The sequence below is a fragment of the Mobula birostris genome, chromosome 27, assembly GCF_030028105.1.
Source record: "Mobula birostris isolate sMobBir1 chromosome 27, sMobBir1.hap1, whole genome shotgun sequence".
NCBI classification, from domain to species: Eukaryota; Metazoa; Chordata; class Chondrichthyes; order Myliobatiformes; family Myliobatidae; genus Mobula; species Mobula birostris.
In genome coordinates, this window is record NC_092396.1 from 18,922,060 (window position 1) to 18,939,375 (window position 17,316).

Below are 17,316 nucleotides of genomic sequence, written 5' to 3' on the forward strand. Positions count from 1 at the left end.
GGCTACTTTTTTTGTTTCAGTCAGACAAACCCTCTTTCTTCTAAAAGTCCTTTAATCCTAATTTTCCCAATCTTTCCTTGCAAGTTGGCAGTGATCATAATGTTTACTTTCCAAGAATCAGCATAATACATCTTTTCTGAACTCCCTATAATCCATCCAGAAACAAAATTACCAAAACTGTGCAGAATGGTCCAGTTGTGGTCTCAGCAAAATCCACAACTGTCAGCAAGACTTCACTACTTTTCCACTGTATCACTTTTGCAATAAAGGCTAAAGTTCCATTTGCCTTCCTAGCTACTTGCTACACTTGCACAGTAATTTTCTGGTTTTCATGTACAAGGATACCCAAATCCCTCTATCCAGAGCATTGTGTTGCCTCTCTCCATTTAAACAATATTATGTTTTTACATTCCTCATACTTGTGGATAACTTCAAATTCCGTCACATTGTACTCCATCTGCTAAATTTTTGTCCACCCACTAATCTATATCTATGTGACTCTTTGTGCCCTCCCTCATAATCTGTTTTCCCACTTAGCTTTTTACTATCAGCAAATTTGGCTCCTCAGGAATGATTTCTGTGAAAGAAAGATTATTGACTAACATTTTGTCTTATGACTAAAGATTTTCACAGGGACATTTAAAAAGGGTCAAGAGAGGTTGTTCATTCCAATCTGTCCTATTCAGGTATGGTAAAAGAATTCAACAACCCCTTAACCCAATCTTTAGACCAGCGATTTCCTGATAGGTCCAACAAATTCCCTATCATGCACCATTAATTCTTGACAGCAGTGACAGCCCTATTGAAGGTAAACCATGCAGTTGGATTTGTGACTTTACTCTTAGGCTTAAATGGATGAGTTCTACTCCATGCATGGGACTGTTACATAAACTACATTAACAGTGAACTGCAGAGTACTGAATCCTATAAATAAGAAACTGTGGCTCAGTCTTCCATATGGCAACAAGGACATGGTAAAGATTTCATGGCACTATTTGAAGTTCTCCCAATGCTCGATTCCCCTTCAAATAATTTCATAAAAATATCTGTACACTATTTAATAATAACTTATTTATAGAGCACATTTCATACAAATGATGTAGTTTGGAATCAGGTTTAATATCACTGGCATATGTCATAAAATTTATTGTTTTGTGGCAGCTGTACATTGAATGCATAATAATAAAAACTATACATAAGAAGAATAAGAAATACATTTTAAAAATTGAATAAGTAGTGCAAAAAGAGAGGAAAAATTGAGGTAGTGTTACATGGCTTCATTGCCCATTCAGAAATCTGATAGCAGTGGGGAAGAAGCTATTCCTAAAGTGTTGAGTGTGTGTCTTCAGGCTCCTGTAACTCCTCCTAGATACTATCAATGAGAAGAGGGCATGACCTGGGTGATGGGAGTTCTTAATCATGTTTGCCGCCTGTTGAAGCATAATATTTTGAAGATGCTGGACATCTTTACTTTGTGCTTTACAATGGGATAAAGTGCAAACATAAAAATAAATGGCAAAATTATGTTAGTTAAAAGCAAGGTAGGTTTTGAGCTGGCATTTAAAAGATTCAACTGTGACTGTATCCCTTATAGTTTCAGGTATTGAATTCCATAGTTTAGGAGCATAGTTAAACAAAAGCTGCCAACTTTCTTTTGAGGGAGTTTGTTGAAATTTAGGAGACCGGTAGAAGAGGACCTGAGATCTGACATTTTTATAATCAGTATACATACTCACGTAATAGAGTAAAACTCTAGTGATGCAACATATTTGGAAGATTGATGGTGCCATGCTTACAAATTTTCCAAACCATTCAATGTTGTTGTTTATTACTCTAATGCACTTTTGACACACTTTTTATTTCCCTCTAAGATGTTACCTTGTATTATGATAAATGAGTAATTCAGTAAAGGGAGCATAAGAGTAAGTGAGTAAAAAGGGAGTATGGAAATTAGACTCAGGTGAGTGGGAAAGAAGTGCATGAAATATGGTTCTAAAGAATGGAATGGAAGAACAGAAAACATTATCTTATGAGTCAGATGACAAAACAGTCAGGATTTCCAAATGGTCAGCCAATGGATTATCAGAGTTTTACTGCACATAAAATATCCAAAAAGATTCTTCTTAAATAAAGGCTTACAATAACACATTTTAGTTGGTTTGGTGGGAGAGGAAGGCAAGAGTTTTGAATTTCAAAATATTTGCTGAAGTGTTTTGATGTTTAACAATAGCCAAAAGATGATATAAATTGATTAATGGACAAATTTGAGCATGATGTGATTATCTTCTCAAATGAATAGCTAGATATTGAAAATCAATAGAGATATTTATACCTAAAACTAAATCGTTACAACATTAGTTTAACTTAAAAAATATTTTGTCTGTAATTTTAAAATATAAACGATCTTAAATGGGATATATAACTGTTCATACACAACATGGATACAAAGATCCAGAATGAAATAAAAAGCAATTGCTAATTGGTTTATTATTATTACATGTACCAAGATAGAGCGAATGAACCAAAAACAAAAATCTTGATGCGTTCCTCTATGAAAATGATTGTTCTGGAGTCTGTTAGAGTGAGTTGAAATACCTCCAGTTGTTGGTGACATAATTGAAAGTGCATAATTGAACCCAAGAAACAGGAACAAGGATAAGCCACTGAACAATGTTGAGGCCTAATCTACAGCACAGTCCCACTTTCCTGCACTAACTATATATCTTAATCCTCTTCATATCTGAAAGTCCAAGATGGTAGTAATGTGATCTTGGTTTTCAATGCCCCAGTCTGAATATATCCTGTTAATAACGGTTAACTTATTATGTTTTCATGAGCTAGACTCTCATCTACCTAAATGTCAGGAAGTATAGGCCCCAACTCGGGAATCAAATATGACAAATCTTTGTTACATTCTGATTATCAGATAAGTATCCCTCCATAGGGAGAAAGGTCAGGCCTGTACATAATATTCCAGATTGAGTCTCATCAGGATACAATAACTTCAACAGTACTCTAAACATTCGCCATCATATTCTTAGCTCAGATTTCCAATTATTGAGTGTGTGTATATGAGTAGGGTTTTGCAAATGATCAGAAACAAGAAGTCTATGCATTATAAACACAAGAAAGATTACACATTACACAAGTGCTTTTAAAGTATGTATTTATTTGTTCACATACAAACCTGTAAAACAGTTTGCTGAAACACTTTGCATAAATCTGTATGTGAAGTACAGTATATTCATATAATGTAAATTTAGTGATTTGATTTGAAATAAGATTAATAATACTGTGTATTTTGAAATTAAAATGAAAATTCAAATGTTCTCATTATTTTAGGTGTTGACATACAGATGAGGATTTTCACTTTCAGGGGAAATAGGACAATTTTATTTTAACAAAATTAAGGTGTTCCCCCCCCCCCACACACACTGTAACACTGGAAATGTTGAAATGCTGTGCCACCAATATTGACACACCACTCACACACACTGTTATCACATCAACCCAAGCCTCGAGTGTCAGGAATAGACTCAGTCTTTCACAGCCAAATCTGAGTCTATCCCACACACAGTTACCCACACACGCGCACACACACACACACACACACACACACTCACACGAAAGGAAAGCTGGAAATCAATTAGGAGCAAGAAATCTATGTAGATGCATCCCAACGCCAACCCAGATGAGACACACTTTATTTACCTGATTTTCAAAATTTTTTTCAATAATTTGTGAAACAAAATAACCCAATTATTAGCTAGTAAAAAGAGCCTGTCGCAAACTTCAGTAATAAATACCATTTTAGAATAACACATGTACAGTATTCAGGATCAGAAATAAATCTAACCAGTATTGATCCATATTGAAACAAACCATTTAAGAGTGTTTGGGCTGCATCCAAAGAGAATATATAATAACATATCAGGAATTACTTCTACTGAACAATTCAGATACATTTTTGATTTAAAAATTTTCGGATTTCCAGAAAAATGAAATATACTATCAGGTGGAAACACAATTTTGATTCTTTATGCAATTCTGCAGAATAAACTGTTTCTTGTCATCAGTCATGGTCACTGTATAGATTATTTTAGAACAGATTAATAACACCAGTAATTTAAATATCCTTTTTTATTTTAGGGGAGTGAGAAAAGAAAATTCAGAATTTGTCAAACTATTACTGAAATTAATGTGTACTGGATGAACTGCAAAGACTAGTTTCTAAATACAAGCTCCAATTTTCCAAAAGATTGTTAAGATACATTTAAAATGGTAGTATGATACTATTAACCCCCAAATGAGTATGCAAAATTTAGAATATTTTGTCCCCACTGTACATATGTTTCTTCTAACAAAGATATCAGCCTTACCGATGTTTGCAACCAGTTTCTTTTTCCACTGTTCAACACCTTGTGACAAGATCACTAGCAACCAATGTTCAGGTGCAGCCAACATTCAGTTTCACCTCACAAATGCTTCACTTATGCTGTTCAGCTCTTGCCATAATCTCCACATCCAGTTCTGCAGACAGAGTAATGTAAAAAAAAGCAAAAACTCATCGTATTGTGAATAGTACAATGGAAGTAGGAAGAAGCTGGGAGAAAAGAAAAATCGCAGCCAAAAAAACACAAGTGAGATATTTCTTTTAAAGTTGTTTTGCAAATCTCCAAAGATATTAATGTATCTTGCAGTAAGCCTTTATTAAAAAAAAACATTGCCAGTATTCAGTATTGCTCCTTAAAGTCTTTTTTTCGGTTTGCAGGCTCTTAAGTTTTTAGTTTTCTGTCGATAAAATTCAGCAAGCTGTTAAATTCAGTAAGACTGGCTGTCCCTTTAACTGAGAAAAAAACTAACTAAGCGGAAATAAAAGCCTTTCATGAAGAACTAAGTAATACTCACAGGTTCCAGATGTTGGATGTGGACCACTTCTCCTATCACTCCCTGGCTTAGCAGCTCCTGCATAAATAGACCATGACATCATTCAGTAGATTTGCATCTTGCAATCAGCACCCACTTTTCCACTGATATCACTTGCAGCAATATCCAATCAAAACCTAGCATGCATACTAGTTTCCAAAATTTATGCAAGCCCCTACAGTGCAGCTCATGAATCCCCTCCACATCAATGTTGACATCCAAGTCAGACCTCGACCTTCTTCAATTTCTCTGTGTTGTGAACATGATGGAAAATTCCACTTTAAAAAGCAAGAGGGCGGTTCAGTGGGCAGAGTTAAGAATTCAGACATTGAACAGACTATCCAGAAATAATCTTGTCACTCAAATGTGCACTGGGCTTTCACAGGAAATAGCCTGGTTTAGCACACAGGGAACTGAAACACACACACAAAAAAAACAATCTTCGGGGCTTTCTGTCCGCCATTGCATTTTACTTTGCAGATCTGCTCAAAATGAAATTACTCCTAACTACTCAAACCTGCTCTGCTCTGTTTGTTCATAAAGGCAAGTGTAATCACAAATACAAGAAGGAAAAACATGAACAGTCAAATTAACTGAAGTTACCTGCATAGCCAAAATACAAACATTTGTCTATTGTCATACTTAACACACCAACAGCGCATAAAAAATTACTCCTTTTGTAACCAAAGGGACTTTCCATAAAAAGTAAAATGAATGTTCTCAAAAAACACATACCACACATGTTACAGGAAGACCAACCAGCTTGTATTTTGTTGTTTTGATGCAAGGCTGCACATACTAAATATTTAACCAGCTTTTCATTTCAGATAATTGGCAGACGTGCACCAGCCATTAAATGTGAGATTTATCAGGAGCACAATAAACAATATGGCCCTGCTTTCATTTGACAGAACTGTTTATTAATCCAAATTATTGTATATTGCAAGGAGTCTTTTTAAATCCATCATCTGCAAAATCTGTATGGACTTCTTTTTCTCTAATTTATACCATCTAATCATCTGTCACCATTGCTTCCCTTCCTCACGTGCATTACATTTGCTCTAAAGCGTCTATCTCTTCACCAAATCCCATTTCCTTCCAAATTTCTCTCCTACTCTAATTTCTTCCAAGTTCACTTTGTCCAAGGTCGGTACCCCTGCTCCGGAAACCCGGGAGCAGCAGCACAAAGGGTGAGCTACAAGCATCCAGGAACCAAGCAGCAGTGTAGAGAAGAAGAATTTGGGAGTAGCAACTTTGTAAACAAAGTTCAATGCAAAACTTCAAATTTTAATCAAGCTCACCCTCCTCCAAGAACATTGCCTGATTACCCACAGTGGAAACGAAGTGGTAGAGCAGATCAACTCTGGTGTTCCTGTCCTGGACAAATGCTATAGTTTGTGTCAACAAATTTTGATGTGACTAAGTTGTGTACTTCAACATTAAAATGGATTTAGAGATAACATCTATAACATGAGCAGTGTACAAAGCACCATGTGATCTGCTGTGATGTAAAGTTACCTCACTACAGTCAAGGGTGATGGCTTCATTTCTTGGAGTGCAGTGAACTGCAGTACAGCGCCATTGCTAATAGTTATGATAGTGGCAGTGGAAATTATTCCTCTAGTCTAAGTATTCTACTGTAAAGAAACAAGTTCACTATGAAGACATTTTGCCTAGGATATACTAACACCCAGCCTGTTGGGAAGAAAAGGCCAAAAATATTACAATAGCTCCCACTCCTGCTGGTGATGCCTCAGCCAGTAGCCTGGGGGTTGACTTTGAGACAGCAATGTTCATACCACTTCTGTATTCCTGATCCGTATGGTAAAAGGTGTAAAGTTCTGAGATAGTCTTAGTAAACCTGCTGTTGGAGCACTGACAATATGCCTGGCCAGTCCAGTCCAAAAAAGATTTTCTCCTTGCGGTCAAAAGGCTCACTGTTAAATGCACCAGAATCACACACTGGTGCCCTTTGATCACAGCCTTTTGTAAGCTGACTGTCACCTACAGGAAAACCAGAGGGTTTGCAAAGAGATATAAGACCTCAACATGAAACAATTGACCCTAAAAAGCACTGAAGGACTGTCAAAAGATTACACAGGTTGGAGAATTGCAAACCTTCTCTTCAATTCTCCAATATTCTTGTGGATACAAGTCAAGGCAAGGAGCTAGAGCCTTAATCCTCAAGGGTATGCATAAAGGAAGAGAAAGTCTGAGAGAGATACAATAACCCTAGGAAAGAATGCAGAACCTATCCCCTTGGTGGAATAGGTTCATATTATATACCAAAAAAATGAATGCAGAATATAGTTAAAGTAAAGGAAAAACTCAACTCGTCTTCCTCTTGGTAGCTCCCCAGAAAGGATGACTTACTTTCACACCATGTTTCTGATAGCTAATAAGGCCAATTTGGGAACTGCAAACTTCTCTACACATAAGAAACTGTCATACTGACAACTTTCAAAATCACAGGAAAGAGTTTGGTCAGTAGTTGTAAGGTGCTCACTTTGTTGTTGCACTTGCTGGAGATTAGGTCTATACAGCACAACTATACTGTTTGAATCATATTAGATCTTTCCCAGTTCATTTGAGGCTCAAATGGATTGAGCTTGCAAAACTTTATTGTATATACCTCCAGAAAATGGGAGGAGAAATTCTACATGGCCGTTGGTCTGAAAACTGTCATTGTGTGTGGTTGCATCATGCTTGCAAGTAGACTAAGTATCATCAGAACCTGATGCAGTGGTTCCCTGAGTAGATTGTTGAAGGCATTTAGCAAAGCTTTCAATTAAGCGTCAAGACCTTGCTTAGTTGTGATGAGGAAGATTCTCCCCTCCAGATCTTTCTTATTAAAGGCATCCGTTAGTCTTGCGAGACCATGGATCTGCGCCTGGAAAGTCTTCACTCTCCAGGGCGCAGGCCTGGGCAAGGTTGTATGGAAGACCAGCAGTTGCCCATGCTGCAAGTCTCCCCTCTCCACGACACCAATGTTGTCAAAGGGAAGGGCATTAGGACCCATACAGCTTGGCTTCAGTGTCATCGTAGAGCACTGTGTGATTAAGTGCCTTGCTCAAGGACACAACACATTCCCTTGGCTGGGGCTCGAACTCACGACTTTCAGGTCGCTACTCCAATGCCTTAACCACTTGGCCACGTGCCCACATGGTCTTTATATGATCAGAATATCTACCACAATGTGGTGCTATCCTTTATTAAAGGCCACAAGTGATATGGGGTTGATGTTTTTTTGCCAGGAAGTTCTAGGAAGACATACGGAGGTGTTTGTCACAGTTTGTTCAGCATAGCTGCTTAGCACATGATGTCAACCTATTCCTGAGTATGCATGCTGAAACCATCAGCACAGTGAAAGACATCCTCTTGAATACTGAAACTCACTGATATTGGAGAGGAATGTGTTGTTTACAACAGAATGCTGCAAACTGGAACACTCTTAACACCCACGACTACTTGCTAAGTGATAGGCTGAAACTGGGAGCAACCACTACAAAGGCTCAATGGGGAAGAGGCATACCTCAGGGCCCTCCCTGCACACTAATTGAAAACTGTATTAGAACTCCATGAAATATTTGCTTAAGGGTTCTTACCTATATTTAATTATTTTACAATTGAAATACATTTTGAAATTAAAAGAAAACACAAATCTTCTTCATAAAACCACCAACTCCTGTGCCCAAACTTCTGATTACCAATGTCCTTTCCTGGCTACACACTCCATATTAAACTGCATTCCACCTATCCTTCACATGTGAGCTCATTATCCCTATTCTCAAAAATACCTTGACCATCAGTCCCTGCCAACCACTAACCTATCTCAATAATCCCCATCTTTGCAAGTCTTCAAAAGTAAGCTAGCTTCCTAAATCGTGCTTATTTCTCCTGGTAATGCATTTGAATTCTTCCAGTGACATTTCTCCTTCTGCACAATTTTAACTAACTCTGTTCAAAGTCATAACTGTCATTCAATGTGGATTGTGTTCAATATTAATCTCCAGACCAGTAGCTTTACACAAAACTGATGTCACTTTTCTCCTTCAAAATCTCTCCACTGCCTTCATCCCAGGCTTCCTTTCTTAATTATTCAGGCTGAGGATCACCTTCATCTTCCCCTCCTGCAACAGGTTTCTAATCTTTCCCGAATGATCTATCCTTAGCACCCTTGTATTTCTAATGCTGTTTCTTAGCAACAGCAAACAAATAGCATTGGTTTCCATCACCATATTTTTCATCTTATGCCTCAAAAACTGTAAGAATGTCCATTAAATATTCAGTTCTGATGGAAGATCAATGTCATGAGATAATTACTGTTTCTCTTCCCACAGATGCTATCTAACAAGCTAAGTATTTTCATTAATAAGACCACCTCCACTCGCTTCCAGAAATCACCCGCACATCAGCCAACCAATTACTGGAACCTTCATTTAAGATTTTGTTATTTTACCAATCTGACACTCCTGGTTGGCCTTTTTTTTAAAAACTGTACTTTACTTAAATTTGAAGTAATATAAAACTCTGCTACTGTGTCTTATTTCATATAAAATCCTACTCAGGTACAAATACAGTATACTGTATAAGACCATAAGACAAAGGAGCAGAAGCCGGCCATTCGGCCCATCGAGTCTGCTCTGCCATTTTATCATGAGTGGATCCCTCCTCCCATTTAGTCCCACTCCCCCGCCTTCTCACCATAATCTATATGTGCTACTAAAGTACACAGGATTCTGGTTTACAGTTCATATTTAAAATTTTTATTTTCATTTTCAACTTCCTCCTTGGTATTTCCCCTACATACCTCTGCAATCCCTCCCAGTCCTACTACCTTTTCTTTACCCACACATCATTAATTCGAGCTTGTGAAAAATCCTCAAATGTAATCCCCCATCATTTGGTATGGTGTACGGTTCAGACCATTAAGCCCTATTCCTATTCTCAATGCCCTGACTAACAGAAGCCAATGTGCCAAAAGCCTTCTTGGCCACCCTGACTACCTGTGATGACACTTCTAGGAAATATTGAAGAAGATGCTATTAAGTCGTAAAGAGTGCAGAAAGATTTACAAGGATGTTAACAGGGCCTGGGTTACAGGAAGAGTTACGCAGGCTTGGAGCATAGAAAACTGAGGGGTGATCTTATGGAGGGGCTTGGAGAAGGTGAATGCAGAGTCTTTTCCCCAAGGTTGTGAAATTAAAGACTAGTGGGCATAGGCTTCAGGTGAGAGGTGAAAGATTTAATTGGAACCTGAGGGCAAGTTTTTCACATTGAGGATGGTACACATAAAGAATGAGCTGTCAGAAGGATTATTTGAAGCAGGTAGAATAACAACATTTAACAGACACTCGGGCAGTAAGTAGACAGAAAAGGTTCAGCGAGATATGGTCAAAGGTGGACAAGTGAGTCCGGCTTAGATGGGCAGCTTGGTTGGAATGGACTAGTTGGCCTGAAGGACCTGTTTCCATGCTGCATGACTTTATAAGCTCTATGATTCCTTCCCTAATATCTATTTCTCTGTTTCCCTTTTTCTCCTTATACTGTACATTTTTAATCAAGCTTTGATTATCTGCATGAATTTATATAGGTGTGGCTTATATATGTTACAACTAGGTTTCATTCCCAGATGAGCCCAATGCCTGTTATGCTCATTTCAACTGACAAAACATGGAGATACCTTCACAAACTCCCACAGCCCCCAACAACCATGTGATTTCAGTTTCTAAGGCTAACATGGGAGCATCCTTCAGAAGGGAGAATCCACGGAAAGCACCCGGCCCAGATGGGGTACCTAGCTGAGTACTGAAGACTTGTGCTGATCAACAGGTTCGAGTGTTCACTGATATCTTTAATCTCTCACTTCAGCAGTCTGAGGTACCTACCTGCTTCAATTATACTAGTGCCCAAGAACATGGTAGCCTGCCTCAGTGACGAACACCCAGTAGCACTTCCATCCACTGTGACGAGGTGCTTTGAGAGGTTGGTGATGAAACATATCAACTCTTGCCTGAGGAATGACTTGGATCCACTGCATTTTGCCCACCATCACAACAGGTTGAAGGGGGATACCACTTCATTGGCTCCTCACTCAACACTGGAACATCTGAGCAGTGAAGATGCATATATCAGGATGCTCTTCATTGACCACAGCTCAGCATTTAATACTATCATCCCCTCAAAACTAACTAATAAACTCCAAGGCCTAGGCCTTAATACCTCCTAGTGCAACTGGTTCCTTGACTTCCTCACTTGCAGACCCCAGACAGTTCAGATTATAAAAACATCTCCTCCACAATCACCAGCAGCACAGGTGTGCCACAATGTTGTGAGCTTAGTCCTTTGCTCTATTCACATTATACTATGACTGTGAGGCTAAGCACAGCTCCAAAGGTTCAAAGGTTCATTTATTATCAAAGTATGTATGCAGTATATATCTCTCTGAGATTCTTCTCCAGATATCCATGAAACAAAGAAAACCGTGGAAGTCAGCTCAAAGAGAAACAGCAAACCACCCCTCTCTCTCACACACACACCCACACACACAACAAGGACATTGGATCCTAAAACCCCCTCACCCTACATGGAACTCAACAGGAACAACAGCCCCCAAATCCCCCTCCTCTGCACAAAACACAAACAAAAACACAACAAGAATATTGATACCCCTCCTTTCCCCCACAAAAAAAAAATAAAGTCTGCGCGTCAACACAAAATATAAAAACCGTTAAGACTGAAGAAGTCCATAGTCCAAATCGCAGAACCTCATTAACATCATTCGACATCATCAAAAGAGAGACACTGCTCAAACCCAGAGGCCTACTCGCTGGGCCATAGAAATTGGCCACAAAGGTTCCTTCTCTGGTTCTCTGGCAGCAGAGCGATCCCAACAGCAATCGAAAGGCAGGTAGTTGGCGCTGAACCCACCTTCCACCATTCACCTTATGTTTCAGTCCTCCTTGTCACTTTAATCAGGGAATGATGGAAGCTTTTATCAGTGAGTTGGAGTCGAACATCAGCTCAAGTCCTGTCTCGTGGTTTCTTCACCTCGAGGCTCACATTTGCTTCCTGGAATGTTCTCGGAGTCAGCAAAGTGCTGGGTCACTCAATCGATCTCCAAACTGTATCGCAGTCTCTAACAGTTCCAGAAACACATTTAAGATGAAAAACAGATGTAATAGAGATGAATTAAACAGCTTCATGATCTACCCAGAAGATGTTGACCAAGGGAACGTTGTACGCAGGCGCCACCATGACAGGAAGAACGACGTATTTAAGTTTGCTGACAACACTGTTGTCATTGGCCAAATCAAAGGTGGTGACGAATCTGCATACAAGAGAAAGATTGAAAATCTGGCTGAATGGTGCCGCATTCTCACTCAATTTCAGCAAAACCAAAGAGCTGATACAGGAGGATGAAACCGGAGGTCCATGAGTTTGTCCTCTTTAGGGAATCAAAGGTGGAGAGGGCCAGCAACTTTAAACTAGCTGGCGTTATCATTTCAGAGGATATGTCCTGGGTCTAGCATGTAAGTGTCATTACAAAGAAAGCACCACAGCACCTCTACTTTCTTTGAAGTTTGTGAAGATTCAGTATGCTATCTAAAACTCTGTCAAACTTCTATAGATGTGTGGTGGAGAGTATACTGATGAGTTACATCATGGCCTGGTATGCATACGTGAATACCCTTGAATGGAAAAGCCTACAAAAGTAGTGGATATTATAGTGGATACCAGTCTATCATAGCCATCAGGAAGCAGGTACAGGAGCCTCGAGACCAACACCACCAGGTTCAGAACAATAATTACCCCTCAATCATCAGGCGCTTGAACCAGAGAGAATAACTTCACTCATCCAAAAATTTAACTGTTCCTACAACCTGTGGATTTACTTTCAAGGACTCTTCATCTCATGTTCTTGATATTTTTTGCTTATTTATTTACTATTACTGTTTTGTTGTTTTTTCTTTTGTACTTGCACAGTCTGTTGGCTTCTGCACATCAGTTGTTTGTCCATCTTGTGTGTGGTTTTTCATTGATCCTATTGTGTTTCGTTGTATTTACTGTGGATGCCCACAAGAAACTGAATCTCAGAGTTCTATATGGTGATGTATATGTACTTTGATAATACAAACGTTTGTAAATTTACTTTGAACTTTAGTGTCCAAATGCATTTGAGAACAATCCTGTTCAGCTTCAACATTAGAAGCTTTACAAGTAGTGTTGAAATATGATCACATTTACGTAGGGAATGTAGGGAAATGATTAGAACAAGTACAGAGAAAGGCTCTGTAAGGTTTTACAATTATATAATCACCAGATCACACTCAAGTATCTTTTTCAAATGAAGTATTTCTTAAATCTAGAGCCACCACAAAATTTATGAAGAATTCCTAATAAATTTGAGATGTTATGGATAGAATAGGGGGTTGTCTAAACTTCTAAACCTACAGCAGGATATAGATCAGATGGAAAGTTGGGCAGACCGATGGCAGATAAAATTTAATCTTGGAAAGTGCAAGGTGGTGCATTTTGTTAAGTCAAATAGGAGTAGGATATACAGTAATCAGTCAGGCACGAAGGATTGTTGATGAACAGAGAGATCAATGGTCAAGCCCACAATACTGTACTCTGAACACAATAACACAGGTCAGTAGGGTGATAGAGCAGCTATACGGCATACTTGTCTTCATATGGTGGGGATTATAAGAGTTGGGATGTTATGTTAGGCTACATCTGGAGTATTTATGGTGTCCTGGTCACTACACTCTAGGATGGATTCAGCTGTGCTGTATAGAGAGTGCAGAAGAGTTTCACTATAACATTGCCTGGATTGGTTTAGTTCCGAAGAGAGAGTTGAACCACCTGATTAGCTTCCCCTGGCACAGAGGTGGGTTAATAGACATCTGGATAAAAGTATATAAGATTATCCAACACATAGAAAGGATAGATAATCAAAATCTTTTTTTTCCCTGATGGTAAGGGTACTATAAAGACAAGGGCAAAATTTTAAGGTCGGAGGAAGCAGTTTTAAAGAGCATCTAAGGGGTTAAGTTTTTTTTACACAGACACTGTTTAATAGCTGGAACTCACTGCCAGAGGAGCTGATAGAATTATACACAATCACTATGTTTAAGAGGCAATTGGACAGGTGCATAAATAAGCAAGGCCAATAAGGATATTGTCCTAATGCAGGCAAACATAGCACGTAAAGGTCAGTGAAAAGGTCAGTAAAGGACCTGATCTTCTGCTGTACAATTCTATGACTAATTGCACACTTCAATTCACTACTTCTTTTTGATTTAATGTTAATAACTTTTGGACATGGGCAACTTGAAAATGAATAAAATAGGAATGCAGACAACATAGAACTAGTTTCGTCCTGAATCTAACCACAATCTGAAGACAAAATGGAAGGCCAAAATGTAGGCGAAAAGCTCTATAAAACAATGACAAATTGCAGACAGTTGTGAAACTGGCAGGGGCAAGGGCCAGTGTTTAGTGAAATCCATAGCCAGTCTCGTTTTAATGACAAACTGAATGGACTGATTGGCTGTCTCAAACTATAAAACTTTACTAAGATTAACTGTTCTTGCAACTTCATTGCTCAGTCCCTGTCCCTTCTCATGTTTGTCCCTGACAAAAATCTATTATTAATATATGACAAATAGAAACATTTTTGTAGCTATTTAAAAACGTAGCTATCGATGCTACCTATATATAGTTTTGAGCAAAATGTGTGCAACATAACTATTTTTGAGTTTAGTAATGCTTCTGCTTTTAGTTAAATTGAACAAAACCCCTTAGATAGTTTGATAAATCTACTGCTTGGTGTGGAATAACCATCCAGAACTGGAAAGTTGCAAGTTGATTCTTCGGCACCAATTTTCACTTACAAACTGCTTTAAATACAGAAGAACATCCCAATGCACTTTTCAAACATTTCCGTCCAGGCAAGGACTCAATATCTTCAAAAATATGTAAACAATGCATTGCTTATGTCTTTCTACTGTGCATAAAGGAGTTCTACATAGTTGAAGATTCCAACTTACAGATGATTTATTAAACAAAACTCCATCTCACTCCACATCTTTTTTAAAAATTATTAAATATTGTGGATCAGTGCGTCACTTGCAAAACCAACATCATTTGCCCTTCATAATTGCACACGAGTAGTCCTGATGAGCTACCTACTGAAAAATGGTGTGTATCCAGGAGGGGATTACGTAAATAGTGAATTCTCATGTAATTGAAGCCCTTGGCTTTCTAGGCATTACATGCTGCATGTTTAAGAGCAGTCCAGGCAAGTAACGGTTGGTTATTTTACAGATGGGCATGCTACCATAACTAGTGGAAGTAATGAACATTTAGAATGGTTGGTAGAGTGCCAATCAAATGGGGTGTTTTATTGTAAATGCAGTCCAGCATTAATACTACTAGAACTGCACTCATCAAGGCAAGCAGAGGACATCCTATCATACACCTGAAATGTACATGAGGAAAGCTTTGTAAGTTCAGTGCTAGAGGATAACCAGCCTTCAAACTGCTTTTGTTTACAGTTATGTAATTCGTTCAAAGAATGAAATTGCCCTCACCACCACCACCATCTGTATTCAAGATGGGGGGACTCTAGAGTACCTCAATCACCTCCGTACTCTGGATAGAGATAGTTACTCTAGCTGTGCTGCCTGCTGTGGTCTAACAGTGGTACAGAGTATACACAGGAATTGTAGAGAAGTATGGCATGCTAGCTGGTCAAATTTTGTGATGACAACCAACTGAACACATTTTGATGTACAGAGGGATTTGGGGTGCAAGACCTTAACTCCCTGAAAGTGACACACAAGTAGAGGGGGTGGTAAAGAGGGTGTAAGGCATAGTTGCCTTCATCAGTTGAGATGCTGAGTAGAAAAGTCAGGAAGTCACGTGGCAGCTGTATAAAGGCTTGGTTAGTTCACATTTGGAGCACTGTGTACAGTTCTGGTCACCACTTTATAGGAAGGACATGGAGGCTTTGGAGAAGGTTCACCCAGATTAGAGATCATTAACTATAAGGAGAGGTTGAACAAGCTTGGATTGTTTACTTTGGAGCATCGAAGGCTGAGGGGCAACATGATTAAGTGTATAAATTTTGAGAGGTACCAAAGGGTACCTTGAAGACCCGTACGGCCAGATTTGGGAACAGCTTCTTTCCAACTGTGATAAGACTGCTGAACGGATCCTGACCCGGATCTGGGCCGTACCCTCCAAATATCCGGACCTGCCTCTCCATTTTTTTTGCACTACCTTACTTCCCATTTTTCTATTTTCTATTTATGATTTATAATTTAAATTTTTAATATTTACTAATTTTAACTATTTTTAATATTTTAATATTTAATATTTGTAATCCAGGGAGTGAGAAACGCAGAATCAAATATCGCTGTGATGATTGTTCGTTCTAGTACCAATTGTTTGGCGACAATAAAGTATAAAGTATAAAGGGTAGATAGTCACAATCTTTTTTCCTATGATTCCTATGATACAAATGTCAAATTCTGAAGGGCATAATTTTAAGCTGTGAGGGAGAAAGTTTAAAGGAGACTTACAGAGACCGGTAGAGGCCTAGACCTTACTTCCAGGGAAAATGATGGAAGCAGATCTGATAGCAATGTTTAAAAGATATTTTGACAGGCACATTAACAGGCAGGAACTGAGGAATATTGATAATGTTTAGGCAGAAGTGGCATTTTAACTGAACTCATGGTTGGCATAGACAAAATGGACCAAAGGGACTGTTCTTGTGCTGTGGTGTTCTATGTAAATGGATTGCTGCTCAGCTAATGTGTGGAACATCTTTCACAATTTAGCGTAGTGGTTAGTGTGATGCTACTACAGCTCAGGGCATTGGACCTTGGAGTTCATTCCTGGTGTCCTCTGTAAGGAGTCTCTGTTAGTCCTCCCCATGGAAGGTGTGAGTTTTCCCCAGGTGCTCCAGTTTCATCCCACAGTCCAAAGACATACCGGTAGGTTAATAGGTCATTGTAATTTGCGCTATGATTGGGTTAGGGTTAATTGGGGTTGTCGGGTATTGCTGGGTGGCGTGGCTCAAAGGGCTGGGAGGGCCTTTTCGATGCTATACGTCTCAATAAAGATATAGCATCTTTATGCGTCTGCAGATGTTTATGAGGAGGACTTAGTCTCAAATGAACTGAGCGATTTTGTTATGCTGACTTTGATGCCCACATCTGGTTTTGTTCTTTGCTTTGACATGGCCCTTTTGGTACAACTGACTGTCCTAATGTGGAGGATGTTCAAGCGTCAACCACATCATGTGACTCCAGATCCACACGGCCAGTATGTGAGGGAACTTCTCCGTGGATTGTCACCCTGTTGCGCTGTGGCCCT

The 17,316-nt window shown here is 38.9% G+C and overlaps 1 protein-coding gene across 2 annotated transcripts in view; it reads right to left on the reverse strand.

Moving 5' to 3' along the window:
- The window catches only part of LOC140188446 (putative oxidoreductase YteT), a 207,406-nt gene that overhangs the window by 100,210 nt on the left and 89,880 nt on the right, over positions 1-17,316 (reverse strand). For both annotated transcript variants that reach the window (XM_072244730.1, XM_072244729.1), the window contains exon 7: positions 4,909-4,965. In XM_072244730.1, the coding sequence (XP_072100831.1) occupies positions 4,909-4,965 (57 nt within the window). The remainder of the gene's footprint in view (positions 1-4,908; positions 4,966-17,316) is intronic.